At 40.0% G+C, this 22,927-nt stretch overlaps 1 protein-coding gene across 5 annotated transcripts in view; it reads left to right on the plus strand.

Moving 5' to 3' along the window:
- Positions 1–22,927, plus strand: part of LOC126237400 (uncharacterized) — a 192,283-nt gene that overhangs the window by 130,688 nt on the left and 38,668 nt on the right. For all 5 annotated transcript variants that reach the window (XM_049947513.1, XM_049947495.1, XM_049947522.1 and 2 more), the window contains 3 exons: positions 3,587–3,819; positions 17,343–17,470; positions 17,714–17,794. In XM_049947513.1, the coding sequence (XP_049803470.1) occupies positions 3,587–3,819; positions 17,343–17,470; positions 17,714–17,794 (442 nt within the window). The remainder of the gene's footprint in view (positions 1–3,586; positions 3,820–17,342; positions 17,471–17,713; positions 17,795–22,927) is intronic.

The following is a 22,927-nucleotide window of genomic DNA, read 5'->3' on the forward strand; positions in this document are numbered from 1 at the left end:
TTTCGTCTTTCCCTCTCCTTCCCTCTTTCCTGATGAAGCAACTGTTGGTTGCGAAAGCTTGAATTTCGTGTGTATGTTTGTGTTTGTTTGTGTGTCTAACAACCTGCCAGCGCTTTCGTTTGGTAAGTCACATCATCTTATATATATGATTTGGGGCCTTCCCTACCCTCTGGCTCCTACCCTTGTAACTGCCCCCGGTGTAAAACCTGTCCCATACACCCTCCCACCACCACCTACTCCAGTCCTGTAACTTGGAAGGTGTACACGATCAAAGGCAGAACCATGTGTGGAAGCACCCACGTGATTTACCAACTGACATGCCTACACTGTGAAGCCTTCTATGTGGGAATGATCAGCAACAAACTGTCCACTCGCATGAACGGACACAGGCAGACAGTGTTTGTTGGTAATGAGGATCACCCTGTGGCCAAACATGCCTTGGTGCACGGCCAGCACATCTTGGCACAGTGTTACACCGTCCGGGTTATCTGGATACTTCCCACTTACACCAACCTATCAGAACTCCGGAGATGAGAACTTGCCCTTCAATATTTTCTCTCTTCCCGTTATCCACCAGGCCTCAAACTCTGCTAATTTTAAGTTGCCACCCCTTGTACATCACCTGTCATTCAACAGTATCTTTGCCTTTGTACTTCCGCCTCGACTGACATCTCTGCCCAACCTCTTTGAATTTACACATGTCTGCCTGTGTCTGTATATGTGCAAATGGATGTGTGTGTGTGTGTGTGTGTGTGTGTGTGTGTGTGTGTGTGTGTGTGTGTGTGTGTGTGTGTGCGGGTGCGAGTGTATACCTGTCCTTTTTTCCCCCTAAGGTAAGTCTTTCCGCTCCCGGGATTGGAATTCTGTCAGTGGGGGCACTGCAACCAGCCACAATGGAGTGTCCAGGACTGTTAGGTTTGTGTATTTTGGGGAGCATGTTGAAAGTGGGTGTGCAGGCTTCTGTTGCAGTGAGTAGGGAGGTGGATTCAGGGGAGAGGTTCTGGGATACTCCTTAGGATTTCAGCGGGGATTGGATGTTATGTTTGATTTCTGGGATGGGGTCACTCTGGCAGAGCTTGTAGATGTAGCTGTCGAGCAGCCGGCGGAAGCCCTCTGTTAGGTAGTCACTCTGGTTCATCACAACAATGGTGGAACATTTGTCTGATGGAAGGGTGGTCAAGTCAGGACCATTTTAGGTGTGTAGGATGGGTGTTGCATAGTGGTGTCCAAAGTCAGGAGTGGGATGCCAGCAGTCTGGATAACTACATGTGGATGGTTTCAAACGTTCTTCTAGATGTTGTAATGTCAGGATTTCAATTTGTGTAATGAGGTGTAGGTTTTGGGGATTGCATAGTAACAGTATTTTGCGGAGGGAATGGAGATTGTTCAGGGTGCTTGTGCATGGAGATGTGTTTTTGTTGAATCAGGTTTGTGAGGGAAAAGCACTGGAAGAATCTGAAAAGATGAAGGTCATTTCTCCTGCTCCCTACAGTGGAAACACTTCTTTGCCACCAACCAATCGAACCAAATCCAATACAATTCCAACATCGAACCCTGCCTGTCCCAGTTCACATCACCATCCAACTGTGACCCTCCCACACTCCCGCCCAACCATCCCCTTGTCACTTTCCAAGAATTCCTAACTTCCAACCTGTCCCCCCGATCCTTCCCCAGATCTCTCCACTAAAAAATCTTTCAACAGAAGAAAGGGCATGCCCTGTACAACCTAAAAATGGGTCCTGACCCGATCATCCTCCAGGCAGACAAAGGTTCCACCACTGTTGTGATGAACCGGAGTGACTACCTGGCACAGTGCCTCCGCCAGATGTCCGACACTGCCACCTACAAGTTCTGCCAAAGTGATCCCAATCCCAGAAGTCCAACGTAACATCCAATCCCTGCTGAAATCCTTAGGCTGTTCCCAGAACCTCTCCCCTGAATCCATCTCCCTACACACCACAACAGCCTGCACACCCATCTTCTAAATGCTCCACAGAATGTACAAATCTAACAGTTCTGGATTCCCCATTGTGGTTAGTTGCAGTTCCCCGACCGAAAGAATCTCGACCCTTGTTGATCAACATCTCCAACCAATTGTCCAATACCTAGGCTCCCACATAAAAAATACCAAACACTTCCTCCGCCAACTCTCCACAATCCCCACCCCCTACTCATTACTGTTGATGCAACCTCCCTATACGCCAACATTCGTCATTCCTATGGCCTTGCCCTGATTAAACACTGCCTCTCCCAGTGCCCTGCAGATTGCAAACCCACCTCTTCATCCTTGAACATCTAACCAACTACATCCTAACCCATAACTACATCACATTTGAAGGGAATATGTACAAACAAATTCATGGCACAACCAAGGGCACCTGAATGGCACCCTCCTATGCTAACCTCTTTATGGGCCACCTAGAGGAAACATTCCTAGCTTCCTAAAACACCAAACCCCTGGTCTCGTTTAGGTTTATTGATGTTATCTTTATAATGTGGACCCAAAACCAAAACACCTTATCCTCATTACTCCACAACCTCAACACCTTCTCTCCCAACCACTTCACCTGATCCTCCTCCACCCATCATGCCACCATCCTAGATGTCAATCTTCTTCTCTCAAATGTCTCCAGCCACACCTTGGTTCTCATCAAACCTTCCAATCACCAAAAGTACCTGCTCTTTGACACCTGCCACCCCTTCCACACCAAAAAATCCGTCCCACACATCCTGACCACCCATGCTAGATGCATCTGCAGTGATGAGAGCTCTCTTGCCCGGTATGGAGAAGACCTCACAAAGGCCATCGCAGACAGACAGTACTCTCCAGACCTAATTGAAAAACAGATTTCCCATGTCATATCCGCACATACACCTAATCCTTACATCCATCCCAAGAACCACTCACAAAAAAGTGCCCCTTCCCCCCCCCCCCCCCCCTCCTGTCACCCAATATCACCCTAGACTGGAACAACTGAACCATTTTCTTCATCAGGGCTTTGATCCCCTGACACAACTCCTGTGGAAGGCCCAGATGCAAGACCTGCCCAATCCACTATCCAACACCACCTACTCCAGTCCCGTCACGGTCTTATCCCACCCCATCAAAGGCTGGGCCACCTGTGTAAGCAGCTAACTTAAGTACCAGCACTGCTGCAACCATTACACAGCATTTAACACTGGTATGATGACCAATCAGCCGTCAACTGGAATGAATGGCTACTGCTAAACTGTTGCCAAAAACGAGTTAGACCACGCGATGGCACAACATACAGCAGGTGTGTGTGTGTGGGTGTTTTGAGCATGTTTTTCCCACAAGCTTAATAAAGGCAGTGCATTCGAAAAGGTAGCCTAACACTCTACCTTTTGTATGTATACCTATTGGCGATGCAGCATTTCTGCCTTTCTGTGAGTCATCTCCTTTATTCCTAAATAATTTGTATTCTCAATTCTAGACCAGAACTTTCTATAGATTACAATATGTTTATATAAATATCAATATCAGCATTAGTTCTTTTCAGTCTTGTACTTAAGGTTGTTTATTTGCTACATTAGAGTATTTATAAAAATTCTTTTTGTTTAACAGAAATATGAACTAGAAAGGTATGTTGTGCCCAGTATCCGAGATGCAATAAAGAGACAACGGAAGGTATGCCATACCAGACTTATTCATGAGAAAAAAGGAGCAAACTGCAGTTACACACTATCACAATCTCTGCATGAGAAAAGTAGAAGACATAGCCCTTTTTCAGTCAGAAAGCTTGACACCACTGTAAATACATATGAAAGCTTTTTGAACACCCCTTCGAAACGTGGGAGGTTTGTACTTGTAACAAGTATTTTATATACATCATTATTTAAGTACACTTGCTGAGTCAAATATAACAGTGTGTGTTTTTTATTTTTTCCCCCAGTGTTATCTAAGCTTCTTTTTACATTGATTTTGAAATGTTCTTCTAGTTGAGAGTTTGGTGGGGATGTTGAATCTCTTCCACCTGTGACACAGCTTTAAATTCTTTTCTATAGTCATCTCCTCCACCTCTGTGCAGAATTAATTTTTGACTAACTTGCATAACTTACGTAAACAAAAATTGCTTCATCACCTAATTTTCAGAAGATAAACAATCTTTGTAAATTAGATTGTCTGATGACATCTTTAATCACCTGAATTTTGAACAGAAGAAAATATGGTGAAAAATAGAACGTTGGTTGTTATTTTAATTCTAGTTATTGGTCTTAAAAATTAAAAAAATCATTATCCAATAAAAATAATTTCTTGGTTATGTGAATCTGTATGTTTTACTGACTTTGTTTTCAGCAAACGATCATGTTGTAGTCAATATCATTATAAATGAATAGAATAATTTCAAGGAAGCTATTTATTTTCAAGGTTTGCATTATGAGTTAATTGGAATAATAGGGACATGGATTAAGTCTCGTGTAACAGATAGGAAGCAGAGGGTAACAATTACTTATAGTAATGGAGTAACAGCTTCTAAGTGGGGCACAGTTACCACTGGAGTGCCACAAGACTCAGTGCTTTAGTCAATGTTGCATAAGAAGATCCCTGACAACTCACAGCACTGTTGTCAGCTTTTGGCTGTGAAGTGTTAGTGGCTGTAGGTGAAAACAGTAGCAGTCTACAGAGGTGTGACAATACTGAGGCATTGCCATAGAGACATTTACAAAATTGTGTTAATTTATTGGTTGAGACAGGTTCCTGAAGCTACCATGCCCAGTCCATTGCAGCTGTCAGGGATTAACTTATCCTGACTTAACTATAGGTTCCTTGCTTTTTCTTCTATTTATAAATGACCTCATACTCTGTACAGTGAGCAAGTTCACCCTCTTTCTTCTGATACTTCTCTCCTAGTGGATAGAATACCAGGGAAAAACCCGGAAACATTTGCTACCTGTGTGTTTAATGATATCCTCAACTTTTCTAGCTGTAATGCGCTCACTCCAAAGAACTCAAGATGTATAACTTCATGTGACATAGAAAGAACAAGAGGACATAAACATAAGATGTAGTGTATAAGAAACACAGCAAGTTGCCTCTACTGAGTTCTTGATAGCAAATTAAGTTGATCCTACCGTATCCTGGATCTGGTAAAAACACTTCACTCTGCAGCTTTTACCTTACGCATAATTGCATCCTCTATACATATAAATGTAATCCAAACAACTTGATTTGGATATTTTTCCATCCACTATTGTTCTTGGCAAAGAAAAGGTCATGCAGAAAATGCAAGTTGAGATTGACATTACTTGCATGCTACAAAAAAGTATAGTATTTTAAGGAAAGTGATTAAAATGTCAGACGTATGCATGTCCTGACAGAAATAAATACAGCAGATAATAAGATGGAAACTGTGTGGAACATGGTCTGATGGTAGACTGGACAGCCAGTCAGTGTACAAGATTACATAGCAACATCCTTAACTGAAATTAATGCAGTTATTTGAAAAAAATCAAAGGGTCATGATGGAATTTCAAACAGAATTCTGAAAAGTTGTTCCAACTTACTAAGTAATGTCTTTAGTGGTATATGCAGTGCATCACTGGCACAGGGAATTTTTCCAGATAGGTTAAAATATGCATTGTTAAACCATATCATGAGAAAGATCACAAGACAGACTTCATCAATTATTAGACAGACTTCAACAATTATTGCGAAATTTCCTTACTGATATCTTTTTCCAAAATGTTAGGAAAAGTAATGTATGCAAGAGTAGTCACATACTTAAGTGGAAACAATTTACTTAGCATATCACAGTTTGGATTCCAGAACAGTTTCAGGACTGAGAATGCTAGTTATACATTCACTCATCTAATAGTAGAAGCCTTAAATAATGATACATTTCCAGTTGGTATTTTTTTGTGATGTTTCTAAGATGTTTGATTCTATAGATCATGTTACACTCTTTGAAAAACCCCAAGCTTTAAGGAATTTATGGCTGTATGCACAACTGGTTTGCATCAGAATGCAAAAGGTTGTGCTGATAGTTAAGCCAATGTCAAAAAGATAGAAAATTTTAGTGACAGAGGACAAGCACAAAGGGAGTCCCACAGGGTTCAGTTTTTTGACCCCTCCTATTCCTTATATATGTGAATGACTGTCCACTTAACATTCAACAAGCACAACTGCTACATTTTGCAGATGATACTAGTGTTATAAAAAATCCCATTAGAGAGAAAGAAACAGAAAAGTTGGTAAATGATATTTTTGAAAGAATTATTAAGTCGTTCCATGAAAATGGACACTTCCTAAATTTTGAAAAAGAAGTACTACATTCAGTTCTGGACAGCAAGTGTAGTTCTGCCAACAACTGATGTAACACATGGGCAGAACTCAGTAAATAGGGCAAATGTTCCAAATTTTTTAGTGTACCTATTGATGAAAACTTGAACAGGAAGAAGTCAAACAATGGAAAATGCATGATGGAATGTAGCAATATTGTGAAAAGGTAGTTGCTACTCGCCATATATATCAGAGATGCTGAGTTGCGGATAGGCACAACAAAAAGACTGTCACAAATAAGCTTTCAGCCAGCAAGGCCTTCGTCAAAAATAGGTGACACACACACACACACACAAACACACACACACACACACACACACACACATGCACCTTTGAAAATGAAACACACACACATGACTACAGTCTCTGGCAACTGAAGCCACATTGCAAGCAGCAGCAACAGTGCGTGATGGGAGTTGCAGCTGGCTGGTGGTAAGAAGGTGGGGAGGGCCTCAGGGATAGTAGGGTAGGGGTGGGGTACAGTGAACTGGTGCTGGGAAGCACATAGGGACGATGTGGAGAGAGGATGGACAGCTATGTGCAGCCAGGAGGTTAGACAGAGGGCAGAGGAGAGGTTGGGGGAAGGGGGTAGTGGAAAATGAGGAGTAAAATGATTGGATGCAATGGTGGAGAGGGCTGTGTAGTGCAGGAATGGGAACAGGGAAGGGGCTAGATGGGTGAGGATAATGACTAACAGTGGTTGAGGCCAAGAGGGTTAGGGGAACATAGAATATTTTGCAGGGAAAGTTCCCATCTATGCAATTCAGAAAAGCTGTTGTTGGTGGGAAGGATCCATAAGGCAGTCATTGAAATGAGTATGTCATGTTGGGCAGTAGGCTCAGCAACATGGTGATCCACTTGTTTCATGGCCACAGTTTGTCGGTGGCCATTCATGTGGACAGACAGCTTGTTGGTTGTCATTCCCACATAGAATGCGGCACAGTGAATGCAGCTTAGCTTGTAGATCACATGACTAGTTTTACAGATGCCTTTGATGGGATAGGTGAAGTTTGTGATTGAATTGGAGTAGGTGGTAGTGGGAGGATGTATGGGACAGTTCTTGCATATATGTCTATTACAGGGACATGAAGACATGAGCCATGAGGTAAGAGATTGGGAGCAAGGGTTTTATAGGGATTAATGAGTATATCATGTAGGTTCAGATGATGACAGAACACCACTGTGGGAGGGGTGGGAAGGATAGTGGGCAGGAATATCTCATTTCAGGGCAAAATGAGGTAGTCAAAATCCTGTCAGAGAATGTAATTCAGTTGCTCCAGTTCTGGGTAGTACTGAGTTACTAGAGGAATGTTCCTCTGTGGCCAGACGGTGAAACTTTGGGAGGTGGTGGGAAACTGGAAAGGTAAGGCATGGGAGATTTGTTTTTGCACAAGGTTGGGAGGATAATTACTGTCTGTGAAGGCTTCAGTGAGACCCTCAGTATATTTTGAGAGGGACCACTTATCACTGCAGATGCGATGACCACCAGTGGATAGGCTGTATGAAAGGGACTTCTTGGTATGGAAAGGGTAGCAGCTGTCAAAGTGGAGGTATTGCTGGTGGTTATAAGATTTGATATAGACAGAGATACTGATGTAGCCACCTTCGAGGTGGAGGTCAACATCTAAGAAGGTGGTTTGTTGGGTTGAGTAGGGCCAGGTGAAGCAAATGGAGGAGAAGCTGTTGAGGTTCTAGAGGAATGCGGATAGGGTGTCCTCACCCTTGATCCGAATCTCGAAGATGTCATCAATGGATCTGAAACAGGTGAGGGGTTTAGGACTTGGGTGTTTAGGAAAGATTCCTCTAGATGGCCCATGAATAGGTTGGTGCCACGTGGGTGCCCACAGCCGTAACATAGATTTGTTTGTAGGTAATGCCTTCAAAGGAGAAGTACTTGAGGATGAGGATATATTTGGTCATGGCGACTAGGAAGGAGGTTTTTCATCTGGAATCCATCAGACATTGAGAAAGGTAGTATTCAGTAGCAGTAAGGCAATGGACATTAGGGATTTTAGCGTATATCGAGGTGGCATCAATAGTGATGAGCAGGACACTTTATAGTAAAGGGACAGGAACTGTGGAGAGTAGGTGGAGGAAATGGTTGGTATCTTTTATATAAGAGGGTAGGTTTCGGGTAACAGGTTGAAGGTGTTGGTCTACGAGAGCCGAGATTCTCTTAGTGGGGGCACAGTAACTCGTGACAATGGGGCATCCTGGGTGGTTGGGTTTATGGACTTCAGGAAGGATGTAGAAGGTAGGAGTGCTGGGAGCAGTAGTGGTGAACAGATAGATGGACTGGGGAGAGGTACTGGGATAGGTCTAAGGAATTGAGGAGTGACTGCAGATCCTGCTGAATTCTGGAATGGGGTCATTGTGGCAATGTTTGTAGATGGATGTATCTGACAGGTGACATAGTCCTTCTGCCATGTAATTCTTGCGGTTCGAAACAAAATTAGTTGAGCCGTTGTCCGCAGGTAGGATTGTATGGTTGGGATAAGTTTTTAGATGGTGGACTGCTGTTATTTCTGCAGATGTAAGGTTAGTTTGCATGTTGAGAGATTTGAGGAATGATACTAAGGTAAATTTCGAGCTTAAGAAATTCGGGAAAGTTAACAGGGGATGATTTGGAGGGCAGTGAGAGTGAATCACAGTCGGATGGAGGAGTGAACTGATTCAGGCAGGGTTCAACGTTGGTGTTTGGTTGAGTCTGATTGCTACCATTGGTGGCAAAAAAGTACATCCACTGTAGGGACCAGGAGAAGAAGAGAAGGTCTACAACAAATCCTACATGATTGAATTTGGGAGTGGGGCAAAAGGTGATGCCTTTGAAAAGGACTGATATTTCTGTGGGGCTAAGGCTTCTGGAGGAAAGTTTCATGACTGTGTTTCGGGTCTGTTTAGGTTCTGTATTCTGTGTGGTGGTGGGAGGGAGTTTTGGAGAGTGGGGTGAATGTAGTAGGTCTGTGAGACAGGGTTTGTCAGCTATGAGGGGATGTGGGGGAGGTTGTTCTAGAGGTGGTGGAGAGTGGTACTCCAAAGTGGGAGTAGGGAGTGAGCAGGGTGGAGAGTTTTTTGAGGTGGCATTGTGCATGTTGCTCTAGTTCCCCACCCCAACCTCCTCCTTACCTCCGCCCAGTCAACTCCCATCGTGCACCGGTTCCACTGCTTGCAGTGTTGCTTCAGTGCCCAGAGGCTGTAGCCATGTATGTGTGAGTTTATATGTGTGTGTGAGAGAGAGAGAGAGAGAGAGAGAGAGAGAGAGAGAGTGTGTGTCGTCTATTTTTGACGAAGGCCTTCCTGGCTGAAAGCTTATTTGTAACAGTCTTTTTGTTGTGCCTATCTGCAACTCTCCATTATACAGTGAGTAGCAACTTTCCTTTTCATAATGTTGAACTGGAAAAAGCATATTACTGATTTTCTCAAACAGTTATTTCCAGCTACTTTTGCTGCTCATATAATTGGTAATCTGGGAAACAAATAAATAAACTTCCTCACATATTTGCATATTTCCACTCAGTAATATCATACAGAATAATTTTTTGGGGTACCTCATCACTTAGAGAAAAAGTATTAATTTGACCAAAGCAAACAGTAAGAATAATATGTGGTGTTCATCTAATTGCATTGCCATGGTGCATACATTTGCTAATGAAATTCACAATAAAAATTCCATCACAGTATGACAAGAACAGAGGCATCTTGAGAAGACATTACGAAAGGTGGGGCATGGCTCTTAATTAGAGTGTGTGATCACTATGTACAGCAATGTATGCTCTGCAATGTGCTCCCATGCTGGCCATGAGATTGGTAATAAGTTTCTGTGGTAGGGATTCCATTCCTTCGCCAGTGTGGCTGACAACTGCTTTATGGTCATTGGTGCCTGTAGACATGTAGCAAAACTTCTCCCCACCAAACCCTTATGTCCTCAATCGGATTTTAGTCAGAGGAACTGGCAGGCCAGTCAATCCACAGAATACCCTCTCATTCCAAGAGCTCCTCCACCTGCACTGTTTGATGTGGTCACACATCACCATTCACACCTGGCCCACCAAAATGATCATTTTCGACAATGTTCCTAGATGCATTATATGTTCCCACCTCTTGCCATATGACAGCATTCCCAGAATCACTACTCAGACTGAATCTGCTCTCATCTGAGAACAACATGTGACTACTCCTCTTTGGTCCATTCTCTGTGCTCTTGGAACCATCGCAAATGGTGCTGCCAATGTGTGGGTGTCAACGAAACACATCTTACTGGTCATTGGGCAAAGAGACGTCCCCCATGCAGATGCTGTGCTACTGTGGAGCATAAGATTGCATGCCGTGCAGTCCTGTTAAATGTGTTTGCAATTGCACCCACTGTTTGATGTGGGTCCCTTCTTGGCTGTTGCACAGTGTGCTATAGTTGACCACGTCCTTTCCTTTGAGCAGTAATGCCTGTGGTTTGGAACACTTCCAATGCATGTGAAATAATGCTGTGAACAATACCAAACTCATAGGCTATGCTCGTCACACATTGCCCTTCTTACAGTTTCTTGATTCCATTCCTTCAACTGCCTCGTGTCGCAGGACCAGCCCCTTTTGGCACTAGTCACAGAGACCTCCTGCCGTGTGACACTCAGCTTTCTGTCCCTCACTGGGAGACCTCCGGGTACATGCTCTCATATTTTCATTCATTTTCACCAAGTAGTTACTATGTTATGGTACTTTATCTGTCTTGTTCTTAAGTTTTGCAGAACAGTGTATAATTCCTCTTGGCAAACTGAAATTACTGAGATTCAACAGTTCTGACCTAATGTCATTAAAAAAAATTCACTAATAGTTACTCTGATTTTTGTTGCTTTGAATTAAGCAAGCAGTACTCTACACCTGACCACTGATCCTTGCTTATTGAATATAAATGCCACATGAAGGCTACATGGTTGCAGTTCATCACATATGTAAATTATCAAGACTTCCTGAATGTGGGAAATAATTCATACCAGAATGATCTTTCTTGAAACAAGAGAACCCTTTTCTGGCAAGATTATCACCCCACACTTGACACACGTCTCAAGCTGCCTGCCTTCACCTCTCCATTAAACCCAAAGCCAACACTGTGTCACAAACCACTCCGACTCTGTTTTATAGTGCATAACTGTGTTCATAGGATCAAAGAATGGAAAATCCAACATGTAACTACAAGACAAATACTAGAACTTCAAGTAAGGAAATGAAAATTGATAAATACACTCATAGTAATCTGAGCATGTTGTGTAACTACACAGTGTTACTCAGTTTATTAGAGTTATTTCATACAGAAAATGAAATTACAACAAGAAAAATTTTTTGCTTACCAATATGCGAACAGAAACATGCCCAAGATGCACTATGCCACATTCACATGGTTAGATGGTGGTTGGTGTCAAGCGGCCGGCAGCAGGTAGTGGGTGGCTGGTTTCCAGTGGTCTCTGAAGTGCAAGGAAAATGATTCTGATGTTGATGACATCTGTCACCGGAGGTTAGAAAGTGAAACTTTTTTCTGGGTCCATCACACTGATACGTTTACCAGAAAACCAAAAGACGGTTCAAAAAAATTAAGGAATGACTGGACTCAAACTTATGAGTTTGCATCTACAATGCATGACATTTACTACTATACGATCAGGAGATACAGCACTCTGAACACTTTCACATCCTATTGTGTTGCCAGATCATGCATGTGGCCGGACATAAAATTCTGAGGTGCAGCCATTTTTAGTGCAGTCAAGTGTACATAATGACAAATAACGGGGCTCGAATATACATTGTTGAGCTCAAACATCTAAGTTAAACTATTATTGCTCTTTCCATAAATGCAAATTTCAAAAAATAAAGAAATAGACATATTAATACATTTTTGGGTAATTCCATGTCAACTCACCTAGGCCTCCTTGCTCAAATTTTGATGAAATTTTATGTGAACATTCACCCATGTGTCCAATGAACATTGGTAAAGTTTAAAGTCCACCAAAGCAATACTGGTCGGTATACTGTCACTTGTTTGACTCCATGCACCAATTTCAACAGAGTGAGCATGAGTTTCTGGTTACTTTGAGCTGTTATATCTCGTGCAATAGTTTGTGGAAAGAAATGAAATTTGGCCAGCTTGTAAAACTTTATCCATTCTCTTGAAAACAATAATTAAAGAATTTTATGAGCTATGTTCACCCATAAAATTTTAGACAAAATTGTACTTTTGATTAGGCCACTCTCTCAATAGGCAGTTTTGTTGGGGAGGATTCTCGTAACTACTTTGACCTGGTAATTATTATTAATGCAAGTTCTGCTGATTCTTTCAGTTTTGAGTAGCTGATTAGCTCTTCGTTCATTTTTTATTTGGACCAGGGTTTTGAAAGCGTAAGTGACTTCCAAGAGAGTTATTGTTTTATAGAGTTGTGTCTTAGTGGTCATTCTTTCTTCTTGTATGTTGACTGGGTTAGAAAAAAAAAGCTTTTTCTCATTTTGTTAGTTCTATTTATCCATGTTTGTTTTTCACTTAAGTTATGATTGATGATTTCTCCAAGATATTTGGACTGTAGAACCATGTTCATTTTTGGATTATTTATGAAGACTGCTTTTACACGGGTTTCATGGGCATGTTCCTAGTTTTGTTGGTGAATATTTTTAATCTAATTTTAAGGCAATTTTTGGAGACTGACGATGTTGGAATGAACAACTTCCATGTCATGAGCTAAGAAAGTTAAATCATCAAGAAATTCCAGGCAGCTCTTATTGTGGGTTTTACCTCAATTTCGATTTTAGGTGGATTTTATTTTTGGCAGATCTACATGATACAATCAAGGCCTACATCAAAAAGCAGTCGTGATAATCCACCATCTTGTCTTAGACAGGTTTTATTATGAAAGCTGCGAAGTTTCTCTGTTGAACTTTACCTTGAAATTAGTGTCAAAGTTCAGTGAGTTTTATTAATTTGGACTGCAGATCACATGATATGAGGGATCTTTAAAAATGTGAATTCATGGATACTATCATATACTTTTTGAAATCTATGAACGATATAAAAAGCTATTTATTTCATTACTGTTAGTCTTACTTCCATTTTTAAATAATGAATGGATCATTCTTGTAATACAGTGTTCTGGAATTTTCTCTGTGATCTACATTTTCACTAGATCTTCATAGAGATGTATTATTGCATGTTTATTTAATAAACAAACTAGGAATTCAAAATTAGTACTCTCTAATAAGAAGACAAAAACTTTTGTTTTAAATTTATGTATGTTTCACTGGCAACACAAAGAATGTCAAAGACTTATATGTTCATTTTTATTACATTTAAGTCGACCTATTTAGCAAATGATAAGTGGCCAGTATATGACCATACACACAACCAAATCATGTACGAGTGCCGTTTATACATATACATCTACATCTACACTCTGCAAACCACCGTGAGGTGCATGGCAGAAGGTACGTCACATTGTACCAGTTGTTAGGGTTTCTTTCTGTTCCCTTCACATGTGGAGTGCAGGAAGTATGATTGTTTGAATGCCTCTGTGCATGCAGTAATTATTCTAATCTTATCCTCATGATCCCTATGTGAGCGATACATAGGGGGTGGTTGTATATTCATAGAGTAATCATTTAAAACTGCTTCTTGAAACTTTGGTAATAAACTTTCTCAGGATAGTGTACGTTTATCTTCAAGAGTCTTCCATTTCATTTCCTTCAGTACTTGTGTGACACACTCCCATGGATTAAACAGACATGACCATTTGTGCTGCCCTTCTCTGTATACATTCAGTATCCCCAGTTAGTCCTATCCAGTACGGGTCTCACACACTTGAGCAATGTTCTAGAATTGGTCACACAAGTGATTTGTAAGCAATCTCCTCTGCAGGCTGATTTCATTTCCCAGTATTCTACCAATAAACTGATGTCTACCGCCTGCTTTACCCATGACTGAACCTATGTGATCATTCGATTTCATATTCCTACAAAGTGTTACGCTTAGATATTTGTATGAGTTGGCCAATTCCAACAGTGACTCACTGATATTATAGTCATAGGATACTACATTATTTTGTTTTGTGAAGTGCAAAATTTTATATTTCTGAACATTTACAGCAAATTGCCATTCTCTGCACCACCGTGAAATCTTATCAAGATCTAACTGAACATTTATGCAACTTCTCAGGTCTTACTCCATTATAGGTAACTGCATCCTCTTCAAAAAGCCTGATTTTACTATTAATATTGTCTGCAAGGTCATTAATATAAAATATGAACATCAAGGATCCCAACACGCTTCCATGGGGCACACCTGAAGTTACTTCTACATCTGATGACGACTCTCCATCCAAGATAACGTGCTGTGTCCTCCCTACCAAAAAGTACCCTATCTAGTTACAAATTTCACTTGTTACCCAAATGATCGTGCTTTTGACAATAAGTTAGATGTGGTACTTAGTCAAATGCTTTTCGGAAATCAAAAAATACTGCATCTGCCTGGTTGCCTTGATCTAAAGCTTTGAGTATGTCAAGTGAGAAAAGTGGAGGTGGATTTCACATGATCAATGTTTTTGAAATACATGATGGCTGGCATTGAGGAGGTCATTCTGTTCAACATACCTCATTATGTTTGAGCTCAGAATATGGTCTAACATCCTAAACTAATTAATATCAGGGATATTGGACAGTAGTTTTGTGGATCGCTTGTACTATCCTTCTTGTAGACGGGTGTTACCTGTGCCTTTTTCCAAGAACTGGGTATGGTTTTTTTTGTTCAAGGTATCTACAATAGATTATAGTTAGACGAGGGGTAACTCAGCCACAAATTCAGTATAGAATCTGACAGGGATTCCATTGGGACCTGGAGCTTTGTTCAGTTTTAACAATTTCAGCTGTTTGTCAACACCACTGGCACTAATACTTATTTCATTCATCTTTTCAGTGGTATGAGGATTAGACTGGGGCAATTCTCCTCCATCTTCCACTGTAAATGAACATTTGAAAACGGAGTTATGCATTTCCGCTCTTGCTTTGCTACCCTCAATTTCAGCTCCTGTCTCGTTAATTATGGACTGGACACTACCTTGGTGCTAGTAACAGCCTTTAGATACAACCAGAATTTCTTTGGGTTCTGTGAAAGATCACTTCACAGTATTCTATTATGGTAATCATTGAAGGCATCATGTGTTGCTCCCAACAGCCAAACACATTTCATTCAGTATCTCTCTATCTATAGCCCTACACTTTGTTTTATAGCTGTTATGCAGTAATCTCTGTTTCTTTTACTTTGGCACAAATAAATACTTTTCTCAGAATATTCCTTTATAATTTACACTTTTCAACACATTCAAACCATCGCAGGAAACCTTTTTCTCCATTCTGATGTTGTTACCTCAATAACACAGTTTTGGAAGCATTTAACAGCTTCTTGAAATAATGAAAAGCACTATCCACATTGTTTGCTCAACAAGAGGGAACAAAAAGAAGTCATAGGTGACACGTCAGAAGAATGCAGGCAGTAAAACATTAATTCATTGTTTTTCTCTGTCAAATAATTGATAGTTTCATGTGGTGTGTGATAGCTGACACTCCCATGATAAAAAATTATGACATTTTGGAATAAACTACCATTCAGCATTACCTGTTCTTTGGTTCTCTGAAGTAGTGGTCACAACATGCACAGAAATTGGCATGAACCTTTTTTTAACTTCAGTCAAATTGTGCAGAATCTGTGTGGAACAGATCTTTTTCCATGGCTAAATGTTCACACAAAATTGAAAGTACTGCAGTCTTTAGTGTGCCTAAAGATACGTTTGTCTCACAGTAAGTCACAGATTGATCCTCTACAATTATAATGTGTAGAGCATCAATGATTCTTGGAACAACAGTTGATTTTGGTTGACCCTACAAAATTTGTCGCCGACAGTTGCATGACCATGATGAAAGTGTGCATACTAATTGTATGCGGTCTTTTCTGAAGGTGGTTGATTACCAAACCTTAAACAGAGTGATTTGAGACATTGTTGTTGAGTTAGGCCTTTAAGAAAGACATAAAAAAAACCAACCAACAAAAACCTTCTCATGAAAGCTCCATTTTTCACAACATTGTTGCTTTAAATGCTGACTGTATACAAAGCATGCACTTAATTATTTAAACAATAACAAATGAGAAATTCTTAAACAACTGTAAAGCTGTCTTGTGCTCATTTGTGAAACAACTTAAAAGATGACCTTCATAGTTACTGTACTGCTGACTAAAGTTTGCAGTCCATGAATCCACATGCTAGAAAATTTTTAGAAGTTAATAATGAAGTATATTTTTAATGCCCCCTTTCTGTCTGCTGGCAATTTGAATATAGAACCATATTCCAAATCCCAGAAAGGAATCATAGCCTAAATAGATAACATTTTTCTTTTTGTTGTTGCATAAATCCCAATTGATTAGTCACTTTTTTTATATTAGTGCCACAAATATTATTCAGGAGTAGTACTGGAAATGAAACGTAAGGCTCTGCTATATGGTGGAAGAGCTCTCTATAAGATATGTGGTTGTATGCTTTATAGTGTAATTTTCACTGTTCACTTTAGCTATATTGACATTTTATTTACTTCACTTTTATTATCCCATTTATTTAAGCATACCCATTTTACATTCTTTGTCTCACCTTCCTCTCCTCACATACATATAGGCTGCCTTGCCTTCTTTTTAGGTTTCTTCATCTTTCATTCTCTGGACATCCATATTTTCTTTCTTTTTCCAGTTCCACTCCTTTTCCATTCTTATTATTTGTTTTAAACACTCGTGTAAATTTTCTATGGTTTATGTAGATCACACCTTGCAACTACCGTAAACAGGGTCCTTGTATAATATTGTGATCAAATATTTAAACCCTAATTCAACTTTTCTCACTAATTTGCATTTAAGTAGTCTAAATTTTCAAAATTAGATTGTATATAATGAATGGGAAAGACATCTCAGTTAAACACTAGTTAGAGAAGTTCAGATAACAGCATCAGTTTTGATCTTTTGTTCAATTGTGTGCAGGAAAAAAGACTTTTTGAATGAAACACCATTAGGGCAGTGGACTTCTGTCTCATCCTGGTCTGATGAATCACCAATAAGACACAGCAGTGCAATTAACAAGAGCAGAAAGAATAGAAAAACTGGAACAGGTAACTCTTAATTACATACGATACACTGTTTTAATGCAGTGGTATTGCATAAATTGCACAAAGACATCCCTAGTGTAAGATTTAGGAATGTTGTTTGTTGCCAGAATACATATTGCGTTTACTACATACAGTCCAAAAGCTTGAAAGTATGTTAAAATATGTGGCACTCTGATTTCTCTTTCTTTTAATGCACTTGGAAATCCTCAGTGATTAAAAAAAATTGACTACCTTTTATGTAACCAGGTTCATCATCCAGTGGTGGTAAATCCCCATTGCGGAGGGATATTACATTCACAAATCAGAAGAGTGCAAGAATTGAAATAGGTAAGTTCAGCTACCATGGATGAAAAGTTTTAATGGATTTGCTGGTAGCCAGATACTGCATAAATACCTTTAGTTTAAAATTTAGGAATTTGTCCTTACCCAAAGATAAGTTCAAAATTCTTGTGAGACTACGATAAAATTTTTACACACTATGTGAGAGTCTCTTAAATATTTAGCAGTTCTGTTTTTCTCTTGTGTCTGTGTTTTATTGATATACCAATACAGCAAATTGATTCATTCATCATGTTTCATGAATCCAATAAGGAATGAGAACCTTCAGGAATGTGAAACAAGTGAACACATACATTAACAGAAGATAAGAACTATTGTAAACTTATCATCTGCACTGTATTGACATTAAATTGTCACTGTGTAGTTTAGTTCGATTTGATTTGATGTCAGCTGAGTGTAACCTAGAATTTTAACAGCAGACCAGTTATTTTGAAAGAAGCTCCTACTCCGTCAATTACATTACAGAGCTGAAATTTACACATATTAGTAGCTCCATACTTACATGGATACAGTGATATTTTTGAAAGTAAATAGTTTTTCAATGTACAATTATGTGTCAGGCAGCTCTTCAATGAGATCTGCTACTTGCCATGCTGCTGATAGGAATTTTCAGTCATTGAATCAAGATAAACAACAATTTGTAGAAATAGTGGCCAGTGAGTGAGTGCAACGGCATAGTGATTTGTGTTTCATCCTGTAGAAGGCAGATCCACTCACGCCTTCCCTGTTGAAAATGATTACTGTTCCTCTATTGGAAAAGCTGTAGTAGAACCAGTAGCATTGGGTGCAACAAATGTTTTCAGTATCACATTAACTGACTCACTGACTGAATGGTAGCTTGTGAGTGAAAAGTTCTATATATTGGTACTTGTTTAATACAAAAACCCTGACAATCCCATACTACTCTTAAGCTCTAGTTTCAATACTCACAAGCAATCATAGTCAACCATAATAGCCAGCTTACTGTAACTAGCCAAACTAATTACCAAAAGGATTAACAAATGGGTTGTCTGTGACAGAATACTTGCTCAAATGTTACACAATTTTACCACTACAAAGGTTCAGTTTGTCGTCGCATCTTGTACAACATTCCATGTGGATTTTGGTTATTCAAAAGTCATAGTTGATATATTAAAATTGGAATTACATGTATTTATCATTTTCACACATTCATGTCCACTTTGCAGGACTTCATGGGCATATTTTAACCATTATTCCATAAAATTTTCAGATCTATTCGGAGCTTCCTACATCCTTGTCCAAACATGATCATGGCTGAGATCTGAACTGAACTTAGTCTTCAAAAAGCAATTATCTTAGCCCACAACATATGTATGAATGTGATGTCCTCTGATTGGCTGATATACGTCATGACCAATCTAGTATTGGTATTAAACCACGCAATCCTGTGTCTTTTACTTTTGACCAATCACAGTTTAATAATTTTTATGAACAGTTTATCAAAAGAACAAATTTACAAACTCCACAAATACCAAAATAGCTCCCTCTTAAAATAAAAAAATTATCGTAAAATGTGTCTTGTTTTCTCAGTCGCATGAACTAGCTAGTTGCACTTTACAATTTCTCCTGCGTCTGATTCCCTCTCTCAATATACAGTTCTCACACTAATGTATACTCAGTTAATAGACATAACAATATTCATTTATTTAGTACTTCACATTCACACCATCCTTCACACTAATGATTAAAAAAATTAGCAGTATTTAATGGGAGTTGTAGTAATCAATCAATACAGTTTCATTTCCCAAATATATAGTTTAATATACTTGATAAAGAAACTAAACTATATATTTGGCAAAAAATATACTTGATAAAGGGTACCGTGGTCTAGGGGTAGCGTCTTTGATTCATAATCAAAAAACGTCTTCGGTCCCGGGTTCGATCCCCGCCACTGCCTAAATTTTGATAAATAATCAGCATTGGCGGCCGAAGATGTCCGGCATAAGAAGTCAGCCTCATTCTGCCAACGGCCTTCTCAAAGAGGGCGGAGGAGCGGATAGAGGTTCAGGGCACTCTCTTGTCCTAGGGGTGGGAAATTGCCCCTAAAGGCGGAAGAATCAGCAATGATCAACGACATGAGGATGCAGAAGGCAATGGAAACCACTGCATTAAAGACACGTAACGTGTATCCACAGGACATGTGGCTTGTAATTGAAGAAGTATCATGATGATCTCTCCATTGGCAAAAGATTCCGGAATAGTCCCCCATTCAGATATCCGGGAGGGGACTGCCAAGGGGGAGGTTACCATGAGAAAAAGATTGAATAATCAACGAAAGGATAACGTTCTACGAGTCGGGGCGTGGAATGTCAGAAGCTTGAACGTGGTAGGGAAACCAGAAAATCTGAAAAGGGAAATGCAAAGGTTCAATCTAGATATAGTAGGGGTCAGTGAAGTGAAGTGGAAGGAAGACAAGGATTTCTGGTCAGATGAGTATTGGGTAATATCAACAGCAGCAGAAAATGGTATAACAGGTGTAGGATTCGTTATGAATAGGAAGGTAGGGCAGAGGGTGTGTTACTGTGAACAGTTCAGTGACCGGGTTGTTATTGACAGCAGACCAGCACCAACAACGATAGTTCAGGTATACATGCCGACGTCGCAAGCTGAAGATGAACAGATAGAGAAAGTGTATGAGGATATTGAAAGGGTAATGCAGTATGTAAAGGGGGACGAAAATCTAATAGTCATGGGCGACTGGAATGCAGTTGTAGGCGAAGGAGTAGAAGAATAGGTTACAGGACAATATGGGCTTGGGACAAGTAATGAAAGAGGAGAAAGACTAATTGAGTTCTGTAACAAGTTTCAGCTAGTAATAGGGAATACCCTGTTCAAGAATCACAAGAGGAGGAGGTATACTTGGAAAAGGCCGGGAGATACGGGAAGATTTCAATTAGATTACATCATGGTCAGACAGAGATTCCGAAATCTGATACTGGATTGTAAGGCGTACCCAGGAGCAGATATAGACTCAGATCACAATATAGTAGTGATGAAGAGTAGGCTGAAGTTCAAGACATTAGTCAGGAAGAATCAATACGCAAAGAAGTGGGATACGGAAGTACTAAGGAATGACGAGATACGTTTGAAGTTCTCTAACGCTATAGATACAGCAATAAGGAATAGCACAGTAGGCAGTACAGTTGAAGAGGAATGGACATCTCTAAAAAGGGCCATCACAGAAGTTGGGAAGGAAAACATAGGTACAAAGAAGGTAGCTGCGATGAAACCATGGGTAACAGAAGAAATACTTCAGTTGATTGATGAAAGGAGGAAGTACAAACATGTTCCGGGAAAATCAGGAATACAGAAATACAAGTCGCTGAGGAATGAAATAAATAGGAAGTGCAGGGAAGCTAAGACGAAATGGCTGCAGGAAAAATGTGAAGACATCGAAAAAGATATGATTGTCGGAATGACAGACTCAGCATACAGGAAAGTCAAAACAACCTTTGGTGACATTAAAAGCAACGGTGGTAACATTAAGAGTGCAACGGGAATTCCACTGTTAAATGCAGAGGAGAGAGCAGATAGGTGGAAAGAATACATTGAAAGCCTCTATGAGAGTGAAGATTTGTCTGATGTGATAGAAGAAGAAACAGGAGTCGATTTAGAAGAGATAGGGGATCCAGTATTAGAATCGGAATTTAAAAGAGCTTTGGAGGACTTACGGTCAAATAAGGCAGAAGGGATAGATAACATTCCATCAGAATTTCTAAAATCATTGGGGGAAGTGGCAACAAAATGACTATTCACATTGGTGTGTAATATATATGAGTCTGGCGACATACCATCTGACTTTCGGAAAAGCATCATCCACACAATTCCGAAGACGGCAAGAGCTGACAAGTGCGAGAATTATCGCACAATCAGCTTAACAGCTCATGCATCGAAGCTGCTTACAAGAATAATATACAGAAGAATGGAAAAGAAAATTGAGAATGCACTAGGTGACGATCAGTTTGGCTTTAGGGAAAGTAAAGGGACGAGAGAGGCAATTCTGACGTTACGGCTAATAATGGAAGCAAGGCTAAAGAAAAATCAAGACACTTTCATAGGATTTGTCAACCTGGAAAAAGTGTTCGACAATATAAAATGGTGCAAGCTGTTCGAGATTCTGAAAAAAGTAGGGGTAAACTATAGGGAGAGACGGGTCATATACGATATGTACAACAACCAAGAGGGAATAATAAGAGTGGGCGATCAAGAACGAAGTGCTCGTATTAAGAAATGTGTAAGACAAGGCTGTAGCCTTTCGCCCCTACTCTTCAATCTGTACATCGAGAAAGCAATGATGGAAATAAAAGAAAGGTTCAGGAGTAAAATTAAAATACAAGGTGAAAGGGTATCAATGATATGATTCGCTGATGACATTGCTATCCTGAGTGAAAGTGAAGAAGAATTAAATGATCTGCTGAACGGAATGAACAGTCTAATGAGTACACAGTATGGTTTGAGAGTAAATCGGAGAAAGACGAAGGTAATGAGAAGTAGTAGAAATGAGAACAGCGAGAAACTTAACATCAGGGTTGATGGTCACAAAGTCAATGAAGTTAACGAATTCTGCTACCTAGGCAGTAAAATAACCAATGACGGACGGAGCAAGGAGGACATCAAAAGCAGACTCGCTATGGCACAAAAGGCATTTTTGGCCAAGAGAAGTCTACTAATATCAAATACCGGCCTTAATTTGAGGAAGAAATTTCTGAGGATGTACGTCTGGAGTACAGCATTGTATGGTAGTGAAACATGGACTGTGGGAAAACCGTAACAGAAGAGAATTGAAGCATTTGAGATGTGGTGCTATAGACGAATGTTGAAAATTAGGTGGACTGATAAGGTAAGGAATGAGGAGGTTCTATGCAGAATCGGAGAGGAAAGGAATATGTGGAAAACACTGATAAGGAGAAGGGACAGGATGATAGGACATCTGCTAAGACATGAGGGAATGACTTCCATGGTACTAGAGGGAGCTGTAGAGGGCAAAAACTGTAGTGGAAGACAGAGATTGGAATACATCAAGCAAATAATTGAGGACGTAGGTTGCAAGTGCTACTCTGAGATGAAGAGGTTAGCACAGGAAAGGAATTCGTGGCGGGC

Source organism: Schistocerca nitens, chromosome 1 (assembly GCF_023898315.1).
Source record: "Schistocerca nitens isolate TAMUIC-IGC-003100 chromosome 1, iqSchNite1.1, whole genome shotgun sequence".
NCBI classification, from domain to species: domain Eukaryota; kingdom Metazoa; phylum Arthropoda; class Insecta; order Orthoptera; family Acrididae; genus Schistocerca; species Schistocerca nitens.